General features: G+C 35.3%; 1 protein-coding gene across 10 annotated transcripts in view; it reads left to right on the plus strand.

The window, feature by feature from the left end:
- Nucleotides 1–15,247, plus strand: part of SLO2 (slowpoke 2) — a 56,720-nt gene extending 41,473 nt beyond the window's left edge. For 2 of the 10 annotated variants that reach the window (XM_076134732.1, XM_076134736.1), the window contains 19 exons: nt 246–320; nt 819–902; nt 2,587–2,681; nt 3,424–3,607; nt 3,822–4,049; nt 4,353–4,510; nt 4,936–5,133; nt 5,213–5,362; nt 5,440–5,852; nt 6,738–6,884; nt 6,962–7,115; nt 7,848–7,928; nt 8,903–9,253; nt 9,345–9,479; nt 9,661–9,772; nt 9,842–10,048; nt 10,288–10,422; nt 13,709–13,914; nt 14,030–15,247. In XM_076134732.1, the coding sequence (XP_075990847.1) occupies nt 246–320; nt 819–902; nt 2,587–2,681; nt 3,424–3,607; nt 3,822–4,049; nt 4,353–4,510; nt 4,936–5,133; nt 5,213–5,362; nt 5,440–5,852; nt 6,738–6,884; nt 6,962–7,115; nt 7,848–7,928; nt 8,903–9,253; nt 9,345–9,479; nt 9,661–9,772; nt 9,842–10,048; nt 10,288–10,422; nt 13,709–13,914; nt 14,030–14,648 (3,732 nt within the window). In that variant the 3' untranslated portion in view covers nt 14,649–15,247. Of the gene's footprint in view, nt 1–245; nt 321–818; nt 903–2,586; nt 2,682–3,423; nt 3,608–3,821; nt 4,050–4,352; nt 4,511–4,935; nt 5,134–5,212; nt 5,363–5,439; nt 5,853–6,737; nt 6,885–6,961; nt 7,116–7,847; nt 7,929–8,902; nt 9,254–9,344; nt 9,480–9,660; nt 9,773–9,841; nt 10,049–10,287; nt 10,498–11,595; nt 11,695–13,708; nt 13,915–14,029 lie in introns of all 10 variants that reach the window. The other 8 variants (XM_076134727.1, XM_076134730.1, XM_076134728.1 and 5 more) reach the window with 8 other exon arrangements.
- Nucleotides 15,248–17,799: the final 2,552 nt, after the last annotated feature.

The following is a 17,799-nucleotide window of genomic DNA, read 5'->3' on the forward strand; positions in this document are numbered from 1 at the left end:
GTGAATTGATAAAATAGTCCCTTTAATTAATTATGTTTGTAGTTGTCCGGTTTTTAGTGTTACGCTACAGGCATGTAATTAAACAGTAGCGTTTATAATTAAACAATGTAAATGACGGCTTCTTAAAAATACTTAGTTAATATTACGTAGTTTAACACCTACATACTTGTTCAAAGAATGCCTTAAATGAAATTACTTACTATAACATTAAACAATTTATTCTACAACTGCTGTTATATTTTCAGGGCAACATTTGGCAACAAGTTTTATCTTTTCACTTTGTCTTAGAAATGGTGAACACAATACCTTTTGCATTAACGGTAAGTAGTCCTACTGAGTATAATAATGAGGTGTTTCTTGTAACTGTCTGATTCATTAATATAATATGACTCAAATGACTGGGGCGGAATAAACGTCTAAATATTTTTGACTAACTAATCGTCTAGTGGCGATTACGTGGCGGTTGTTATGAAAGTTTTGTAACAACTCACAATATAGAATAATTGTGTGCGTCATTAAAACTATTATTTTACGGGACATTTTATCTGCGATATGTTATTGGGCTAAAGAAATACAATAATAATTGCAACATATGGATAGTCTATCATTATAATTAATACTTATCAGACATTTGCTTTTTTAAATTTATATCATTCTGAAAGGAATATAGAGTTAAACATCAATTCAACAATAATTATACTTACACTCGAAAATGTTATCCAATAATAAAATTTTGAAGTTCAGTATAAAATACAATAGTCAGATGATCGTAGAAGTTACAGGGCGAGACGAGAAATAATCTTTTTTATCGTTTTCAGTTGCCGTTTCCACCGTTAAGAAATCTTTTTATACCCGTGTTCCTGAACTGTTGGCTGGCAAAGAGGTCCCTCGAGAACATGTTTGTAAGTAAACACATTTGATTTACTCTATGTTCAGCCCGGTCCTGAAACAACTTTCTACTCAATTTCAGTTTCTAGTTGTTAACATAATTTCTTTATTGATATGAAATTTCGATAGTATTTTTTTTCGGAATAACCACACCCGTAATACTTACGTGAAAACTGGTAGTGATTTAAAAATATCCGTAAATGAGGAAGAAAAGTGTGATGGCCAGTTTATTACAAGTGGAATATTTAATTTTGTTGGTCTCTACATAATATTTAATTTTACCAGAGTTGCTTTAGTCACTTTAGCCAGTACGGATGACAACAAGATTTATTGTAGAAAACAGTAATTATTATTGTACGATGTAGTATTACGCCTACATGGCATTATACCTATATTATGGTGTGTTTTGCAAAACATCGGCTTGTCGCAGCTCATTTTGTAACCGTATATTTATTTAAAGAACAGAAGTAAAAGGTTTTATGGCATATCCATTATACTTACTGGTATTTACTAATAGCTTTTGCCCGCGGCGCCAACCGGTGAAATTAGGATAAACGAAAACCCATTGAAGTTCAATCGATAGGACAATTTTAATCACAGCCACCACTTAACCTGCCTCTCTCCCAGAGCGAGAACATGAGATAGACTTGTATTTCCTATTAAATGTTATTAATTAGTGTATTCATTGTTTATTGTCATTAATTTACGATTGTATAGGGAGATATGACATCGCGCTCAATCATTTTAAAAACAATGACGAAGCATTCGTTTTGGTTTATATTAGGCATTATTGGGCAACATTGAAAACCCTGTGATGACATATGTAGATAAATATGACATCAAAGCCACATACAATGTGCATCATTGTGGTTAACATACCGACTGAATATTATCGCTAAAAGGTTTTATGTTTCATACAACCCAACATTATACGGAATATCGAGATAGAATGATAGATCAACGCGATATGCCACAATATTGCAGACAACATTTGATGAACAACAAATAATTTGAATTCTTGTAATTGTTTATGTATAGGCAGATAGGGCATCCGGAAATATCAGAGAAATTCATGAATAAAAGAGATAAGCTTTGCTTCGGAGGAAATGGGTAAAGAAAACGAGGATTATTAAAATACACAGCAGTGAGTAGGCTCATCTGATAGACGAATCAATGAAAGCTAGATGGATAATATTCCCTTTTGATTAAAAATTTTGCTTTTTGTCGCAATTCTTACATGATTCTACATTATGTATACTTTCCATTTTTGCTAAAGAGAATATCCAAACAGTACCGCGAATAGATTATGTTGAAGTATTCATGACAGGTGTGCTAATGTCACGTTTATATATTATGTATGTATGGCGGTTTTTGTAGAGTGTAGACGTCACTGTAAACAGCCATTTATTTTAGATTTAAACATCAAAATCACTAAATAAAGTTGTTAACGGATAATAGAGAAAGGAAAAGCTAAGGAAATAAATAAATCTATCAATTATAAATTGATTCTTATTTTTTTTAAATTTAGTCCGCAAAATATTTCAAATTTTAATACTTTAAATTTTAAAATAAATAGACCAATGATTGTGTGGCAATAATATGACTCGTAACCCTTTTATCAAAAAGGTTTATTTAAAAAAAAAACGTTGTTATGGACTGGATATCAAATTGTTAAGTTGTACCTATTTATATTTTCAGAATGATCTTCATAGAGCGATGCAGAAGTCTCAGTCCGCGCTGTCGCAACAACTGATGATACTGTGTGTCACTCTGCTATGTCTGGTTTTCACGAGGTACGTACATATACTACTCTCTAACTAAAATTCTTTTAGCAAAGGTTTACCGTGATGCCTTACCTTGTATAAACTCAATATTTTTTTTACGTAAATGCTTATCAAAGTCAGTTATTTGGTCTGAAAATTATGTTTAAAATTTGTCTGGAAAGACATGCTTTTCCTTGTTTGAAATTAATTAGTAAAAGCAAAAATAAAAGAAATAAAAATACTTGTAAAAGGTATTAAAACACAGTACCTCGTCTAACGGTAAAATATTATGATAGTCGAAACCAATCATTTCCACCTCTCTCTCTCTCTCCAGACTGTGTGATGTCCACTCAAAGTTTGAACCGTCTAACGTAGCACGTACATATTATATCCGGTCAGTTTCCGCCTTTCCCGTGAAACTAACCACCCTGCGTAATAAATGTGCGCTTGTTAGGAATATAGAATTACTAGCTGACCCGCGCAACTTCGCTTGAGTCACATAAGAGAGAATGGGTCAAAATTTTCTCTGTTTTTGTAACATTTTTTATTGCTACCGCAGTGTGATGATATATAGTCTATAGCCTTACTCGATAAATGGACTATCTAACACTGAAAGAATTTTTCAAGTCGGACCAGTGGTTCCTGAGACTATCGCGTTCAAACAAACAAACAAACTCTTTAGCTTTATAATATTAGTATAGATAAGTTTGTGTAGCGATCTGTATTATACTCATGGAGAACAAAGTTAACGTGGTTAATTGTAAATTTCCAGTGTTTGTGGAATACAACACTTCCAACGTGCCGGACACCGCCATCTGAACTTGTTCCAAGCGACTTACTTCGTAGTGGTGACTTTCTCAACTGTGGGCTACGGAGACTTTGTCCCGGACATTTGGCCGTCACAACTGTTCATGGTAATAATGATAGGAGTGGCGCTTGTTGTTCTACCCACTCAGGTAAATATAACAAATACACGACATATCTTTAAACAGCGACCACAACTCACACGTGCATGTCTCACACAGATTTAACTACTATATAGAATTCTTAAGTGTCATAACAGGGCTAATAAATGGGGAATTGATTAACATTGAGTACATCGACACCGACATACGATACACAACACAAAAACTAAAGTCAATTTAATTTAATATGACATTTACATTTCAGTTTGAACAACTCGCATTCACGTGGATGGAAAGGCAAAAACTAGGTGGTTCATATTCATCACACAGAGCACAGTCAGAAAAGCATGTTGTAGTGTGCTCCACGACTCTACACGCTGACACCATCATGGATTTTCTAAATGAATTTTATGCGCACCCTTTACTTCAGGATTACTACGTAGTATTACTTTCACCAATGGAACTCGATACGACTATGAGAATGATACTGCAGGTTAGGAGCTGGTTTTATTTTTTGTTTATGAATAACGCATGATAAGGAACGCATGAAGTCTAGATTAAATAAAGATTTTTTTGTTTAAGTAACCTTAAATTAGGACCGAGTAATCCATGTTTAATGAAAATTATTTAATAGGTAGTTAATAGGTATCAGATAAAATATTTTAAACCTGCAACGAATGCAGTTACGAAAATAAAAAATTATGTACTCGCGCAACCTTAGAAAGAAAAAGTGTTATATAGTTTTTGGCTCCTTATAATATACTTCTATGGGTAATATATTTAATTATTATTCTAGGTACCAATATGGGCCCAAAGAGTTATCTATATTCAAGGATCATGTTTGAAGGACACAGACCTAATAAGAGCTCGAATGAATGAAGCCGAAGCATGTTTTATTCTAGCAGCACGAAACTACGCAGATAAAACAGCTGCTGATGAACACACTATATTGAGGTACGAATAAACGCTAAATAAATAATTACAATCCTTTACATGAACATTACGTACACATTAAATTAAACTGCACGTTTGGCGCAGTGGTTTAAGCGGTCACCACGCCGCAATAACCGGAGCGCCGCGTGTGGTGGGTTCGAATCCCACCCGGGACAAATCTTTGTGTGATGAGCACGAGTATTTGTTCTGAGCCTGGATGTTAATGTATCGATAAGTATGTATTTAGAAGAATATAAGTATGTTTATCAGGTATTTGGTTAGCATAGTACAAGCTCTGCTTAGTTTAGAATCAAATGACCGATGATTACTACATTAAGAATAATAATTAAATAAGACGCTAGAGACAAATTAAAGGAAATGTCATACAATAACTAAATCAACATTTTAAAGTGTGAACAAATATATTAAAGGCATCTTTTCCATAGGTCTTGGGCTGTCAAAGACTTTGCACCTTCAGTGCCGCAATACGTACAGATATTTCGACCAGAAAATAAATTGCATGTGAAATTTGCCGAATTCGTCGTCTGTGAAGATGAATTTAAATATGCTCTGCTGGCAAATAACTGTACATGCCCAGGAGCCTCCACTCTGGTAACTCTCCTGCTTCACACGAGTCGAGGACAGTAAGTAGTTTTTAATTAACGTATATAATAAATTACACTACGTTATGGCTCACTAACAAACATGTTTTATTATCATTAGGGAGGGCCAACAGTCGCCTGAAGAATGGCATCGACTATATGGTAAATGCTCCGGTAACGAAATATACCATATCGTTCTAGGTGACAGTCGATTCTTTGGAGAATACGAGGGGAAAAGTTTTACATACGCCAGTTTTCATTCACACAGAAAGTATGATTTTTGTTTATGATTGAAATGTAATGTTAAAAGATATTTTGAACTGTGTTTAAATGTTGATTTTTGTGAAGGTACGGTGTAGCCTTAGTGGGAGTGCGTCCAGCCGAGTTGCCTGAATTTTACGAGGAAACAATACTTTTAAATCCAGGGCCTCGACATATAATGAAAAGCAGTGATACTTGCTATTACATGAGCATTACAAAAGAAGAAAATTCTGCATTTGTTGTATCAGAGAAACAATCAGAACAAAAACCAACAATTCCAAAAGACCAAACAGCATGTAGTCTGCTTTCTAATGAGAAGAAACCAGGTGACGCAGAGGAGGGCTCTGGCCGGCAGAACAAACCAGACGGTAGTAACGTGGCTCAATACGAACTTCCACAAGTGATTCTCCAAGCTCCCGCGAGTTCCACACCAAAAGCATCGCCATCACGCATCAACCAAGCTAATACTGTATCATCCGCTAATTTTACTGTCACTGGCTGTGAGTGTCACAGTTGGTAAAAGCGGAAAGTACACCGAATGCATAGGCCCCTACATAGAACCTTGTATTTACAGGCGTCATGCAATCGGCCTACTTTCGTTTCGAGTTTTGCTTATTGCTGTATGCCTTTGATACAATACTTTATAATAAACCTCGTTGAAGGCAAATAGCAACTCACTCACACATTATTATAAATAAAGGACCCAGATCGCAAGGAAAATCTAAATTATTTATTTAATTAGCGAGACTAAAGTAATATTAGAGCTTGTCACTTTCCTTGTTGTCAGGGCTTTTATTCACGTTATTTATAGTTGAGGTAAAATTCCAATTTTATCAATTCGTGGCTTGGGTGTGCTTCATGTTGAGTAGGGTCATATAAGAATAGATTTCAGATATGATAAATAGTTCTTGGGTTCTAAATCATTAAAAACTCCAGTTTCGTGCATGACTTGTTTGTATGAAAACATTGCCTTTCTTAGTTACTCCAATTTAAGAGTGTGGATGAAATCTGAGTTTGGCATTTAATATTGCATATCAAGTAATTACCAAAAGTAAATTTGCTTTATTTATTTTCCTTATACACTAGATAAATGTTATCACCTGATTTAATTCATATTTATAAATTTTAAGGTAAGCAATATCGCATTTAGTGCACTGAAATATTCGGTTCTTTGGTGTTATATGTTAACAGTTTCATAGAATTTGCATAATAATTATGAACACGCAGAATTTGATAATAATTATTCCAGTATTTTAAAATAACTTTATTACAATGTTGAAAATTCTGACCCCAAATAAAAGAAAGAGCCACAAAATATTTTTCTTTAAGAGCTAAAAAATAACAAAGGTATATTGTTACTCAACAATGTTAATACGTTTGGACAGCAAAATATGGCGAGGGAACATCAGCATCAGATTCTAGAACCTGCTTGAAAGACTCTCCGGGTACCGACAGCGCCACGGATAGCCATTTACTTCTGCCCAAACCTGACAATAACTTTTTGAGTCCCGATGCCTTGAATTATCGTAGAGGTAATGTTTTAGTACTTTTATTTGCTATGAGCAGCTAATTAATTTACAGTTGTTTAATATACATTATTACAATTTAGGAAGCAGACGGCCGTCAATCCTCCCCGTCCCAGATATGGTGACGAGCAGTTTAAATTTTGCGCCTGATAACCCAGATGACGAGGCCGAAGTAGATGAGAGCGAGGATGAGTTAGAAGATGATGTTCCTTGGAGATCTCCATCAGAAAAAATCGCGTAAGTTTATATAGATCAAAAAAGCTTCAAATGCATCCACACGCACGCATTTTTTCAAAGGTTTCTCAGATAAAAAGGTCTCCGTGACCCGTAATTTTGAATCAGCAATTTTATTCTTATAGTCGTTTTTTATTTATTTTTATAAATTTAATAACGTCAAGTCTTCCTCTTTTGCCTCCTTTAACTCACTAAGAGATCCATACAAGTTGTGTTTATTTTGTTGATAAGTCGTTGACAGATTGTCCCGTTACTTGCAAGCTGTTAAACGACAGTGCGGTTTTGTTTTCACTGTTTTAGCGTATACATTCACTCCTGTAGATAGCAGACCAGGATCACACAAGCTGCATGAATAACGCACAGTACGTACGTCATAGTACCATATTAAATGTTCAGCTGAATTATTTTTAGTTGCTTTACCGCTATTTGTTTCACTTAATATGTTATCATAATAACTATTAGATGATACAAACGAGAAACAATATGATATTTGGAATGTTTTTCGATATTCGTAGATCATGTGCACTCAATTGAATCATCTAAGTATGTGTTTAATATAAAAGCTGCACCATATAAACATCTTCCGCTACAAATAATTTAAGCCCTAACTAGTGACAACTATCTTTTTAATACAGATACTTTATACATTTTTCTTGTTGCAATTGTGTGCATTGTGTATCTGTATAAACCCTTGAGCATAAAACCCAACCGCACGGCCCGTACCCCTGCCTTCAGTGATGACGTCACCACCAGCAGCTTCTCATCGTTGGCAGGCAGCGAGGTCGCACACAGCGCCTGGCGAAACGATTTCACGAGGTAAGCTACGTTAAGTACTCTAATACTGAAGCTAGTGGAGGAACATTTCATCAACTACTAATACTACTCTATGACCGCGTGGCCCGACCACGTGCTTCATTCTAGAGGACAACGCCAACTACTTTTCTGTTGTTGTATTTATTGGACAACGCGCTTTTTATCCCCTTCTAGATATTCATTTTATAATTCTTCTAAAGAAGAAAGACGAATCTTTCTCGAAAATGTTATGATATTAAACATTAAGTATATCAATTCCTGTTACAACAGTTGGCTAGTTTATTTCGAATTTATCAAACCCTAAAACAAAACACCAAAAGTGCCTTACTATCTACCTATAAGTAACATAACAATCTAACATTTGCAATGAAATGATAACAATATTAGTTATTTGATTTAGTAGTGTTCAATAACGATTGCATAAGTACCTATCGAGAAAATAAGATCTAGTTTTGTTAAAGAGCATCTGTGGAAAACACGAAATATAATATTAGGTCTCGAGGTCAGTAGATCGATCCTGCTCGGAGGTGGGTGATATTAATGTTTTATTAGTATTCTTATACATTAAGGTAACGAAACTAGTTTTAAACCCTTTTCCCTCAGTTAGGGGACAGAGAGTAAATTTCCATTAATGCACAATCCCTTGATCGCCTTTGAGCATGTTAAATTCGTGAACTTGATGTTTATTGTTAGACTGTTTTACACACTAACTATAGAATTATTCACGTTTATGTTTGTCTCATATATTTTTTTTAAATAGATGAATGTGATGTCTCTTTAGCTATCTTTGTAAGTATGACAGGTATTTTAATAAATATTTTTCAGTCATTTTTCAATTATTAAAAATCTTTTTAATCTAAAAGCTTCGCTTCGCCTTTTCTAATTGACGAACAGACGATGTAAATTATTTACTTACATCACATATATCGAGTATTGTAGAAGTATGACAAATAATTCAACCATTGGAGATTTTTCAGGATCGTAAAAGGATTTCCGCCAGTATCACCTTTTATCGGAGTGAGCCCTACTCTCTGTTATTTACTAAAAGAGAAAAAGCCACTATGCTGTCTACAGCTGGCTCAAGTTTGTGAGCATTGTGCCTACAGGAATGCAAAGGAATATCAATGGCAAAATAAAACTATTATTTTGGCCGCTGATTACGCCTCCAACGGAATTTATAACTTTATAATACCGCTGCGTGCACACTTCAGATCTAAAACTTCGCTCAATCCGATTATCTTGCTTCTGGAGCGTCGGCCAGACATAGCATTCCTTGATGCTATATCATACTTCCCGTTAGTTTACTGGATGAAAGGAAGCATTGACTGGTAAGTATTGACAATAAATGTTACGACCGTTTAAAAAATATTATTATATATAGAAAATATAAGTAAGCGATATCACTTTCCCGCTTTTCAGCCTAGATGATCTGCTGCGAGCTGGTATTACTTTGGCCGAAAATGTTGTTGTAGTCAACAAAGAATTGTCAAACTCTGCTGAAGAAGATAGTTTGGCCGATTGCAATACTATCGTTGCTGTACAAACGATGTTCAAGTAATAGTTCAATTATATTTACAAAGTTGATAATAGCCATAGCGAACGTTGCATGCCATTTTATAATCATCGCGAAAAATAATGCATATCTCTAGTAGCCTAGCGAATATGTTACCTAAACAAAATTATAATTATTTGCATTTCCATAACTGTTTAACAAATAATTAATGTATTTTTTCAGATTTTTTCCGTCTATTAAATCAATAACTGAACTATCACAATCATCAAACATGCGGTTCATGCAATTCCGTGCGCACGACAAATACGCACTTCATTTATCTAAAATGGAAAAGGTATACGTGAATCATTTTATTAATATAAATTACATACTGAAGTAAGACGATTTTTCACGTATCTCACAGTATTTTGTTTTATTGTTGCAGAGAGAGAAGGAACGCGGCTCACATATTTCATATATGTTTCGGCTGCCATTTGCAGCAGGTTCAGTTTTCTCAGCGTCTATGCTGGACACACTGTTATACCAAGCGTTCGTTAAAGATTATGTTATTACTTTTGTTCGACTGTTGCTGGGAGTCGATCAAGCGCCGGGATCTGGATTTCTTACATCAGTAAGTGTTTGTATGTAATATTGATAATGGCTGTGCAATTATACAATGTGCTTGCGAAAAAGCTCGGGTCTTCATAACAACATCATCATTCTCATCTTCAGTCCATATTCATGACACATACTATCATTGTTCATTCCACGCGCGAGATTGACAGCGATTAAACAATATATTTATGATGTGTGTGATATTATTTGTAGTACATAAACAGGCTGTTTATATTCAATTTGGACTTCTAACAGATGAAAATATCAAAAGAAGACATGTGGATTCGTACGTATGGTCGATTGTATCAAAAGTTGTGTTCAACTACGTGCGAAATTCCTATCGGGATTTATCGCACTCAGGATACGACTTTAGCCGACGCATCTCACCACGTGAGTATGTCGCCAAGGACCCCATCAAAATGGTTTTGGTCACGCCTCGCGAGAATGCGACCATCGCGTGCATCGGTGAGTCGGTTAACTCCTACTCTCAAATATTTATCTCCTTAAATACAGTCCTTTACTGCAGTTTACGCCTGAACGCTATTGAACCATTACACACCATTTCAAACCTTCTGAATTCCAAATTATGATAGTACATCACAAACTTGCATCCAAGTAGTCCGAGTCTATGGACTGTATTTCGGGTATATTTTTTTTCCTTATTTTTGTCTTTTTCTCGCGTCAATGCTACACTTTTTCCATTATTGTAACCTGTTTACATATACATATTGAGCCTAACACTTGTGGAGTGTCTGTAATTAGTAGCAATTTTTGAATTTTTACTTATAACTTTCTATGTCTCACGCGAAACTTGATTTTATCTTGGATTACACGTGCTTTAATTTTATAATTTATATGCAAACTGCTACGGCCAGAAGAGTTAGGTAAACTAATTTATGCTTTTGCGCGGACACAAAACAACAGGGACAAATGACCAGTGTCGAACAGATGGCAACATACCTAACACCTGAGTCCACCATAACTACTCTCTATCGCTATTGAACTCGATGATCGCAATCCCGCCTTTATGTTAATTATGTAGTTTGTGTTTGCATGATACACTATAGAGTACCTATTAGAAGATTGAAATACAAACGAACAAAGTCTTAACTACACCGTGGTTTAAATATGTTACGATAGAATAGAATTAATAATTAAAGTAACATAGTATAAGAACATACAGAATACCAAAGCCACTGCATGGATGAATCTTGAGCATTAAGACCTCGGACCTTCGCTTAAGTCCCATAGCAGTGACAATATATTATTAACAACAAACTTACACAAAAATAGCGCAACAGCTTTTGCTTAATGCATGAATACTATTAAAAAGAGTAGTTCCATAAGAAAACATCACTATTCACGATAACAAAGCTTGATACAACACGAGTAGATTCATTTGCAAAGCACACCCATGATATAAAACACAATAAAGTCAAAATTGCAAAGGGTTATATTGATACAAGCTGTTTGAGCCAGATTAATGCTTAATATAGTATCGAAATTGAGGTCGATGTCATTAAGTTATGATAGGAAAAGTATTGGAAAACTGTGACACGACAGTTGCAGCAGGAGGAGGGCGAAGGCGAAGGATTCTCGGCCTGCGGGCGCCGGGAGGCGGCTAGCTGCCTCAGCGGCTGCTACGGAGATCGTACGCCGGCGGTAAGGTCACTACCAGAGGCCTTTCACATGGACTTTTTAGTACGCGGTGACTGTGGTGGCCACCAAATATTCAGTAAATAAAACTTACGGGCATACTTCGTGGTTCTGACATAGTGCATTCATTAGGAGCGATAATATAAACAAAGACTGATCTCATAGTGGAGTCCCAGAGCATAAGTATCATTGATGCTTAGAATGTATCATCATGTCTAGGCATTAGAACAATATCTGGATTGTAGACTGTACAAGTCATGCTTTTCAGTATTATCAAAACCACCACAACCAGAAACAACATCACTATACCTGATCATAATATTATTTATATGTTAGGTTCGTCATATTAAGGCGCTTGGTTGTTGAAAGATATTTATTATCAAAATATTTTAAATCAGGTATTTATCAGAAATTAGCAAGATGTTTAGACCGGTGGAAAATTTAATTAATAAACATGCTCTATAATAATAAATTCCGTCTACTGCGTCCTATTGTTTTCTCCTACATGAAGAGAGACGGTTCAAACCGTACGAGGATAATTTTTATAACATGTTATTGTATGATGGAAATATGTTTATTTACAACATGTTATTGCATTATTGTATGTTGAAAAGGTGTTTATTCACTTGTCCATCTTAAAACGATTTAAAACAGTGTTGAGAACAGTTGTCGACTAGGTAGTGTAAAACAACTCATCTATGTGAAAGGACTCTGTCTAGTAAGTTCAATGTCCACATAAAATATGTTTCGTGAAGCTTGACTGAGATTAATAATATTTGCAAAACATATTAGGATATCTCCTGAGCCCAAATATGTAAAGTTTTATTTTGAGTATGAAACCTTCTTTGGCTGCAGTTCGGGTGAAATGTCTGAAAAACATTAATACTAAATACTCAAGCTTAAATTTAGAACTTTGTCAAGGAACATTTTTTAAATACTTTAGTGCAAATGCAGGCGTTTAATTACAATAAATTGTTGCAAAAAATATAATATATATTTTGAGTAATAAGACTATAATATAACCTTATAAAAAAAAACTTAATTCGAATGTTTGGTAAATTGGTACTCAGCTCTAATTGACGGTAAAGGAAATCATTAAAAATACATTGTTATTAACAAGTAGTGGCTTGGAATTGAATCACAAATGAGCATTCATGTAAAACATTACTTATCCAGATAGCTTAACCCAGATAAATCTAGCCTAGCCTTTGTACACTTTATATAATGAACACCGAGGTATTATGTAGGTACCAGTGAGCTAGAGATAACGCCAGCAAACTAGCGCTACGATACAGTAAAAACACCACTTTTCACGGTCGGTTAAGTTATGGCCACAGTGAATAAGACGTTAAAATATAAAGTATAATAACAAATTAGGGATAGGAAAAGTTTAAGTAGTACCTTATTAAGAATACAGTTTAAAATTTTTACTTGAACCTATCCAAAATTTGCTTACATAAAGTTTTATGTGTAATTTGCATTTTTTTTACCTACGTGAATTCTTTTAATATTCCTAGCCTAAACAGCAGTAATATGCATTTTGTCACGTCTGTACACTACTTACTTTTCTATTTAAACTTATCGCGCAGTTTTAGTGCAACATGGGTTAGTCTTTAGTACGGTCATACATAATACCTTAGTGTATGTACAATATGAGTAGTCACTTAGAATATCACTGCAGCGCAATTTGAGTCCATAATATCAAATACTAACATACGTAAGAAAATGTAATTGCATTAAATTCTTTGATGGTAGAGTTTCTCGAAATTCAGCGTATCGTTTCACTCATAAAGCGTGCAAATCAATTACTAAGCATGCATGTTTGTCTTATAGCACAGGCACCAACAATAATCTGTACAATGTCGTACTGCTGTACATAACGATTTATTCAATTTGCATTATAATATTATATATAACGCACACATTATTGTTGACAGCCGTAATTTTATGCCACATTACAAGTAACCAAAATTGGAAACATGACACATTATTTATATTAATTATTTCATTTCATTTACAGTATTCAACGAGTCTAGCTGATGAGGCTCGAGATAATCATGCACAACAAATCGAAAGAGCTGAGATAGCTAATCTGGTGAGGTCGAGGATGGAGTCTTTGAACCTCACTGGTATCGATTACGATGACGTTAGTGAGAAACGAAACAGTTTGTCTTACGTTATCATAAACCCTAGCTGTGATCTTAACTTACAGGAGGGTGATATTATGTAAGTTACTTCTGCATTTCAAACTTATAATATAATTTAAACTTAAAATCACTTGTTAGCGTACAAAGTTGTTATAAACAAACACTATAAAAAAACCGTTTTTTTATGATTTCAGTTATTTGGTCCGCCCCTCGCCGTTTTCCGCACAAAAAACTTTCGAACGACACAACAGTCGCCGAAAATCAAACATAAGCTTTTGTTCACAAGCTTTAATACAAGCGCAGGGAGTTTCAAGCAGGAGGGGATCTGTTATCGGAGCAAGTTTCACTCAACCCCGCGCACCCCCGTTGTCTACGACCAAAGCTAATTCATTATCATTGCCTGACAGTCCAACTATTATCACTGACTTCAGAGGCCGATCAAATTCTCTCCGAGTAGTGGACGATATATTGCTGCGGCGATCTAACTCTCTACGACAGGGACTCAGCGGCGTCGGATCGCGCCGAAGAAAAAGTAGTCTCGAAGAAATTGGCATATCTCACTTTAATTCACTACTGCAACATCAACAACAACAGCAGCAGCAGAATGCTTTCAAGATAGCTTTAAATGGCAGCATCGGCTTAGAAGTGACACCGCCCGAGGAGAATCCTTCAGATCGTCTGACTTGTCCGGGTGTGCCCATCGGCGCATATCAAGAAGTCGCAGCGGCCCTGCCATCATCGTCAGTGGGTCCAGCACTACCGCCGGTCAACTCAGCACCGGATCCGCAACATTTACAAGGGACAATTGTATGATACCACCTGATGTGGGGACGACGATTAGGTTCCGTTATTAGAAACAAGTGGACGTAGATATATGCCGGTAACATTTGTTATCGAGTATGTTCTCCTGTAGCACCGGCTAAATAATAATGTCCACTGTAAGCGGAACCTAATTCCACCTCGTAGCGTCTCTACCTTTATTGTAGTGTCACCTAGGTACAGTGATGTAGACTGATGGTGAAAGAGCTGTGTATTGTAAGCGGGATCAATTAGTTACTAGGTAAGGGGGATTTATAAGTCAGCACATCGCTGTCTGTATGTATATATCAGAGTTTTACGCGATCTTATTCAGATTGTAAATAAAATTAAATTTACAAAATGTTAATTGTAAATATACATTACATAGGAGAAAATTATTTAACTTAATGAGTCAATAATTAATCATATAGAATTAATTTTTTTAGAGGTACCGACCAAAGGAAATGATATCAACTTGGATTTGAAAATAGTAGGTTCCGTACTATATAAACTATGCAGATATAGATTACCTATCATTAGAATTGAAATCACGTTCTGATATACATAGAACCTAAAAAAATCAGATAATATAATAAAGAACATGTATGTATTCACCGGCATTTCTTTTATTTCATCCCCTGGCACAATGTACCTACCAAAATAAAATAAGCATTTCTTAGCAGTTAAGAAGGAGGGTAATTAAATAAATTATAAATTTTGGATTTATTACTATAAATTACTAAATAATACTACAATAGTACTGCCAGTATAATGATTGGTTAAAATCTGTATGATGCTCTAAGAATCCTGAGATGATTCCCTCTCATTAATCGGTCAAAACATAACACGTAGGTCTCATTTTCATGTTATGATTAAAGATATACAATATACATATTAAACCTACTTTTCCTTATCATTTTTTAGTAAATAAACGTGATAAAATTCAACATAGAAAGTGGTTTTGAGTAACTGATTCTATTACAACTACCTTATTACTTTCAGTCGCATAGTAAGCTTGCATTACCTACTAGTCTATACTAATATTATAAAGCTGAAGACTTTGTTTGTTTGTTTGAACGCGCTAATCTCAGGAACTACTTGTCCGATTTGAAAAATTATTTCAGTGTTAGATAGCCCATTTATCGAGAAAGGCTATAGGCTATATAACATCACGCTACGACCAATAGGAGCAGAGTACGAGTAAAAAATGTAACAAAAACGGGGAAAATTTCAACCATTCTCTCTTATGTGACGCAAGCGAAGTTGCGCGGGTCAGCTAGTACAATATATGAGCTAGATTGAAAGGGAAACTATTTAATAATTCTCATTATAGATCGACTTTACCGGAATGGCCAATACAGAAGCAGTACATTAAACCATATATCTAGGGTTAAGTGTCGTAGCTCACTCATCACCCATTTATAATGAGTAAGTATGTACGACACGTGTGCCAAAAAGGAGATCGGCAGATTTCGTACAGCTTAAAGTTGGTGTTTTTTCGTTACAGAATTTGTACCACCTATTAAGGGGACTAAGTCACTTACTTTTATTTGGGAGTATTATTATGAGAAGTCCGGATTAATTAATAATTAAGGTAAAAAGATTTGATTAATGAAATAATAATTTTTGGTCTATGGCTTATATTTGTTGACAACTAAAGAAAAAGAAAATCTCATGAGACGTCACTGTTAGTCTGACGTCTACGCATCCCTTAAAATTTGCTGTTGTTTTGGATTGTGGTTTTGACTGCATCTGAGCAATTTAGCGAACTATCGGGACTTCTTAAAATCGACATAACTTTTACCTCCCAACTTTTAAAAATATAAGAATAAGCTTGTCTAAACATGACATTTTATAAGCTGTACGAATTCTACATATAAACCTGCCGTCGCCTTTGGTGAGAACTCAAATCCTGCAGATTTCAAATGCCGCTGCTGAATAAAGTGAATCAATGATCACATCCAAGTATTTACATTCTTCACGTTTACTATAGGTTGGTAAGCATAAGGCTTTCACAGCGGATCACGATCTCAGCTCGACATTCTTATTTTTCTTATATTCATTTTACAAGTGAAAACATTTCTAAAAAAAAGCTGCGTGACAACCTACCGCTTTGCATGAATAGTACGTTCGACTACAAAACTGAACTTCGACAAATTCTTGTACGACACTACTCTACTCCGACAAAATGGCACTCCGATGCGTTTTAATTTAGACAATACTAGAGTTCGATATACCTAGTCTCAGACACTATTGTACACCGACAAACCGTTTCTTCGACATAACTTAAACAAGAAACAATGCGACTGCGACGACATACTCCTTCGACAATAATGCTAGGTCAATAGCAGTAAACTTCGAAGTACTCTTCTCAGAAATATTGTGCTTCGACAATATCGTAAATCGACGTGACACATCTAAGCCACCAATGTATATTAAATTTTAAAAAATGTATTTTAATGAACTAAGATCAGACAGACAGGACAGCCACTTTGCTCACAAACTGAGGCATATTGCAGCGTTAGCCTATTTGCCACCGGATGAAATCCCTGCTGCATACCAATTAATTAAAGACAATGTACTCCCCAGATCTGCCGAAGCTTTTTGTGAGAATTTTGAAAGAGATTTTGTAACTGGAACACGTCAATGTCTGGCTAAGGCAAGCAGTTCAAAGATTCTTAAACAAAACCTTCCGCCCAGATTTCCACCAGAAATGTCCATCGGTCCATCTCGGACTCGACTCGGCTGTAATGTTCCAACTACACAGAATGCTTGCGAAAGCTGGCACTCTAGGTGGAACACACTTTTAAATCGAACAAATTAAACATATTTAAGACTATCACTGAATTGAAAAAAGAACAAAGAAATACAGAAAACGAAATAACACGCATAAGAGCACAAATCCAAAATCCGACTTACCGCCGACAACAACAACAAGACGAGATTAAAAGATCATTTAAAAATGAAAGCTTCGTTGGATACGATTGATTTCTTAGAAGGCGTCGCCTACATTATGTTCATTAAAAAGAAATAAGATTTATCTTCACCGTTTCACCGTTAGAGCATGTGATAATTATTTCTAATACCTACACATAACTTCGAAAAGTCATTGGTGTGTTGCCTCGGATTCGAACCTGCGACCACTTGCGTGGGAGGTGTCAACTTA

The sequence above is a fragment of the Anticarsia gemmatalis genome, chromosome Z, assembly GCF_050436995.1.
Source record: "Anticarsia gemmatalis isolate Benzon Research Colony breed Stoneville strain chromosome Z, ilAntGemm2 primary, whole genome shotgun sequence".
Lineage (NCBI taxonomy): Eukaryota > Metazoa > Arthropoda > Insecta > Lepidoptera > Erebidae > Anticarsia > Anticarsia gemmatalis.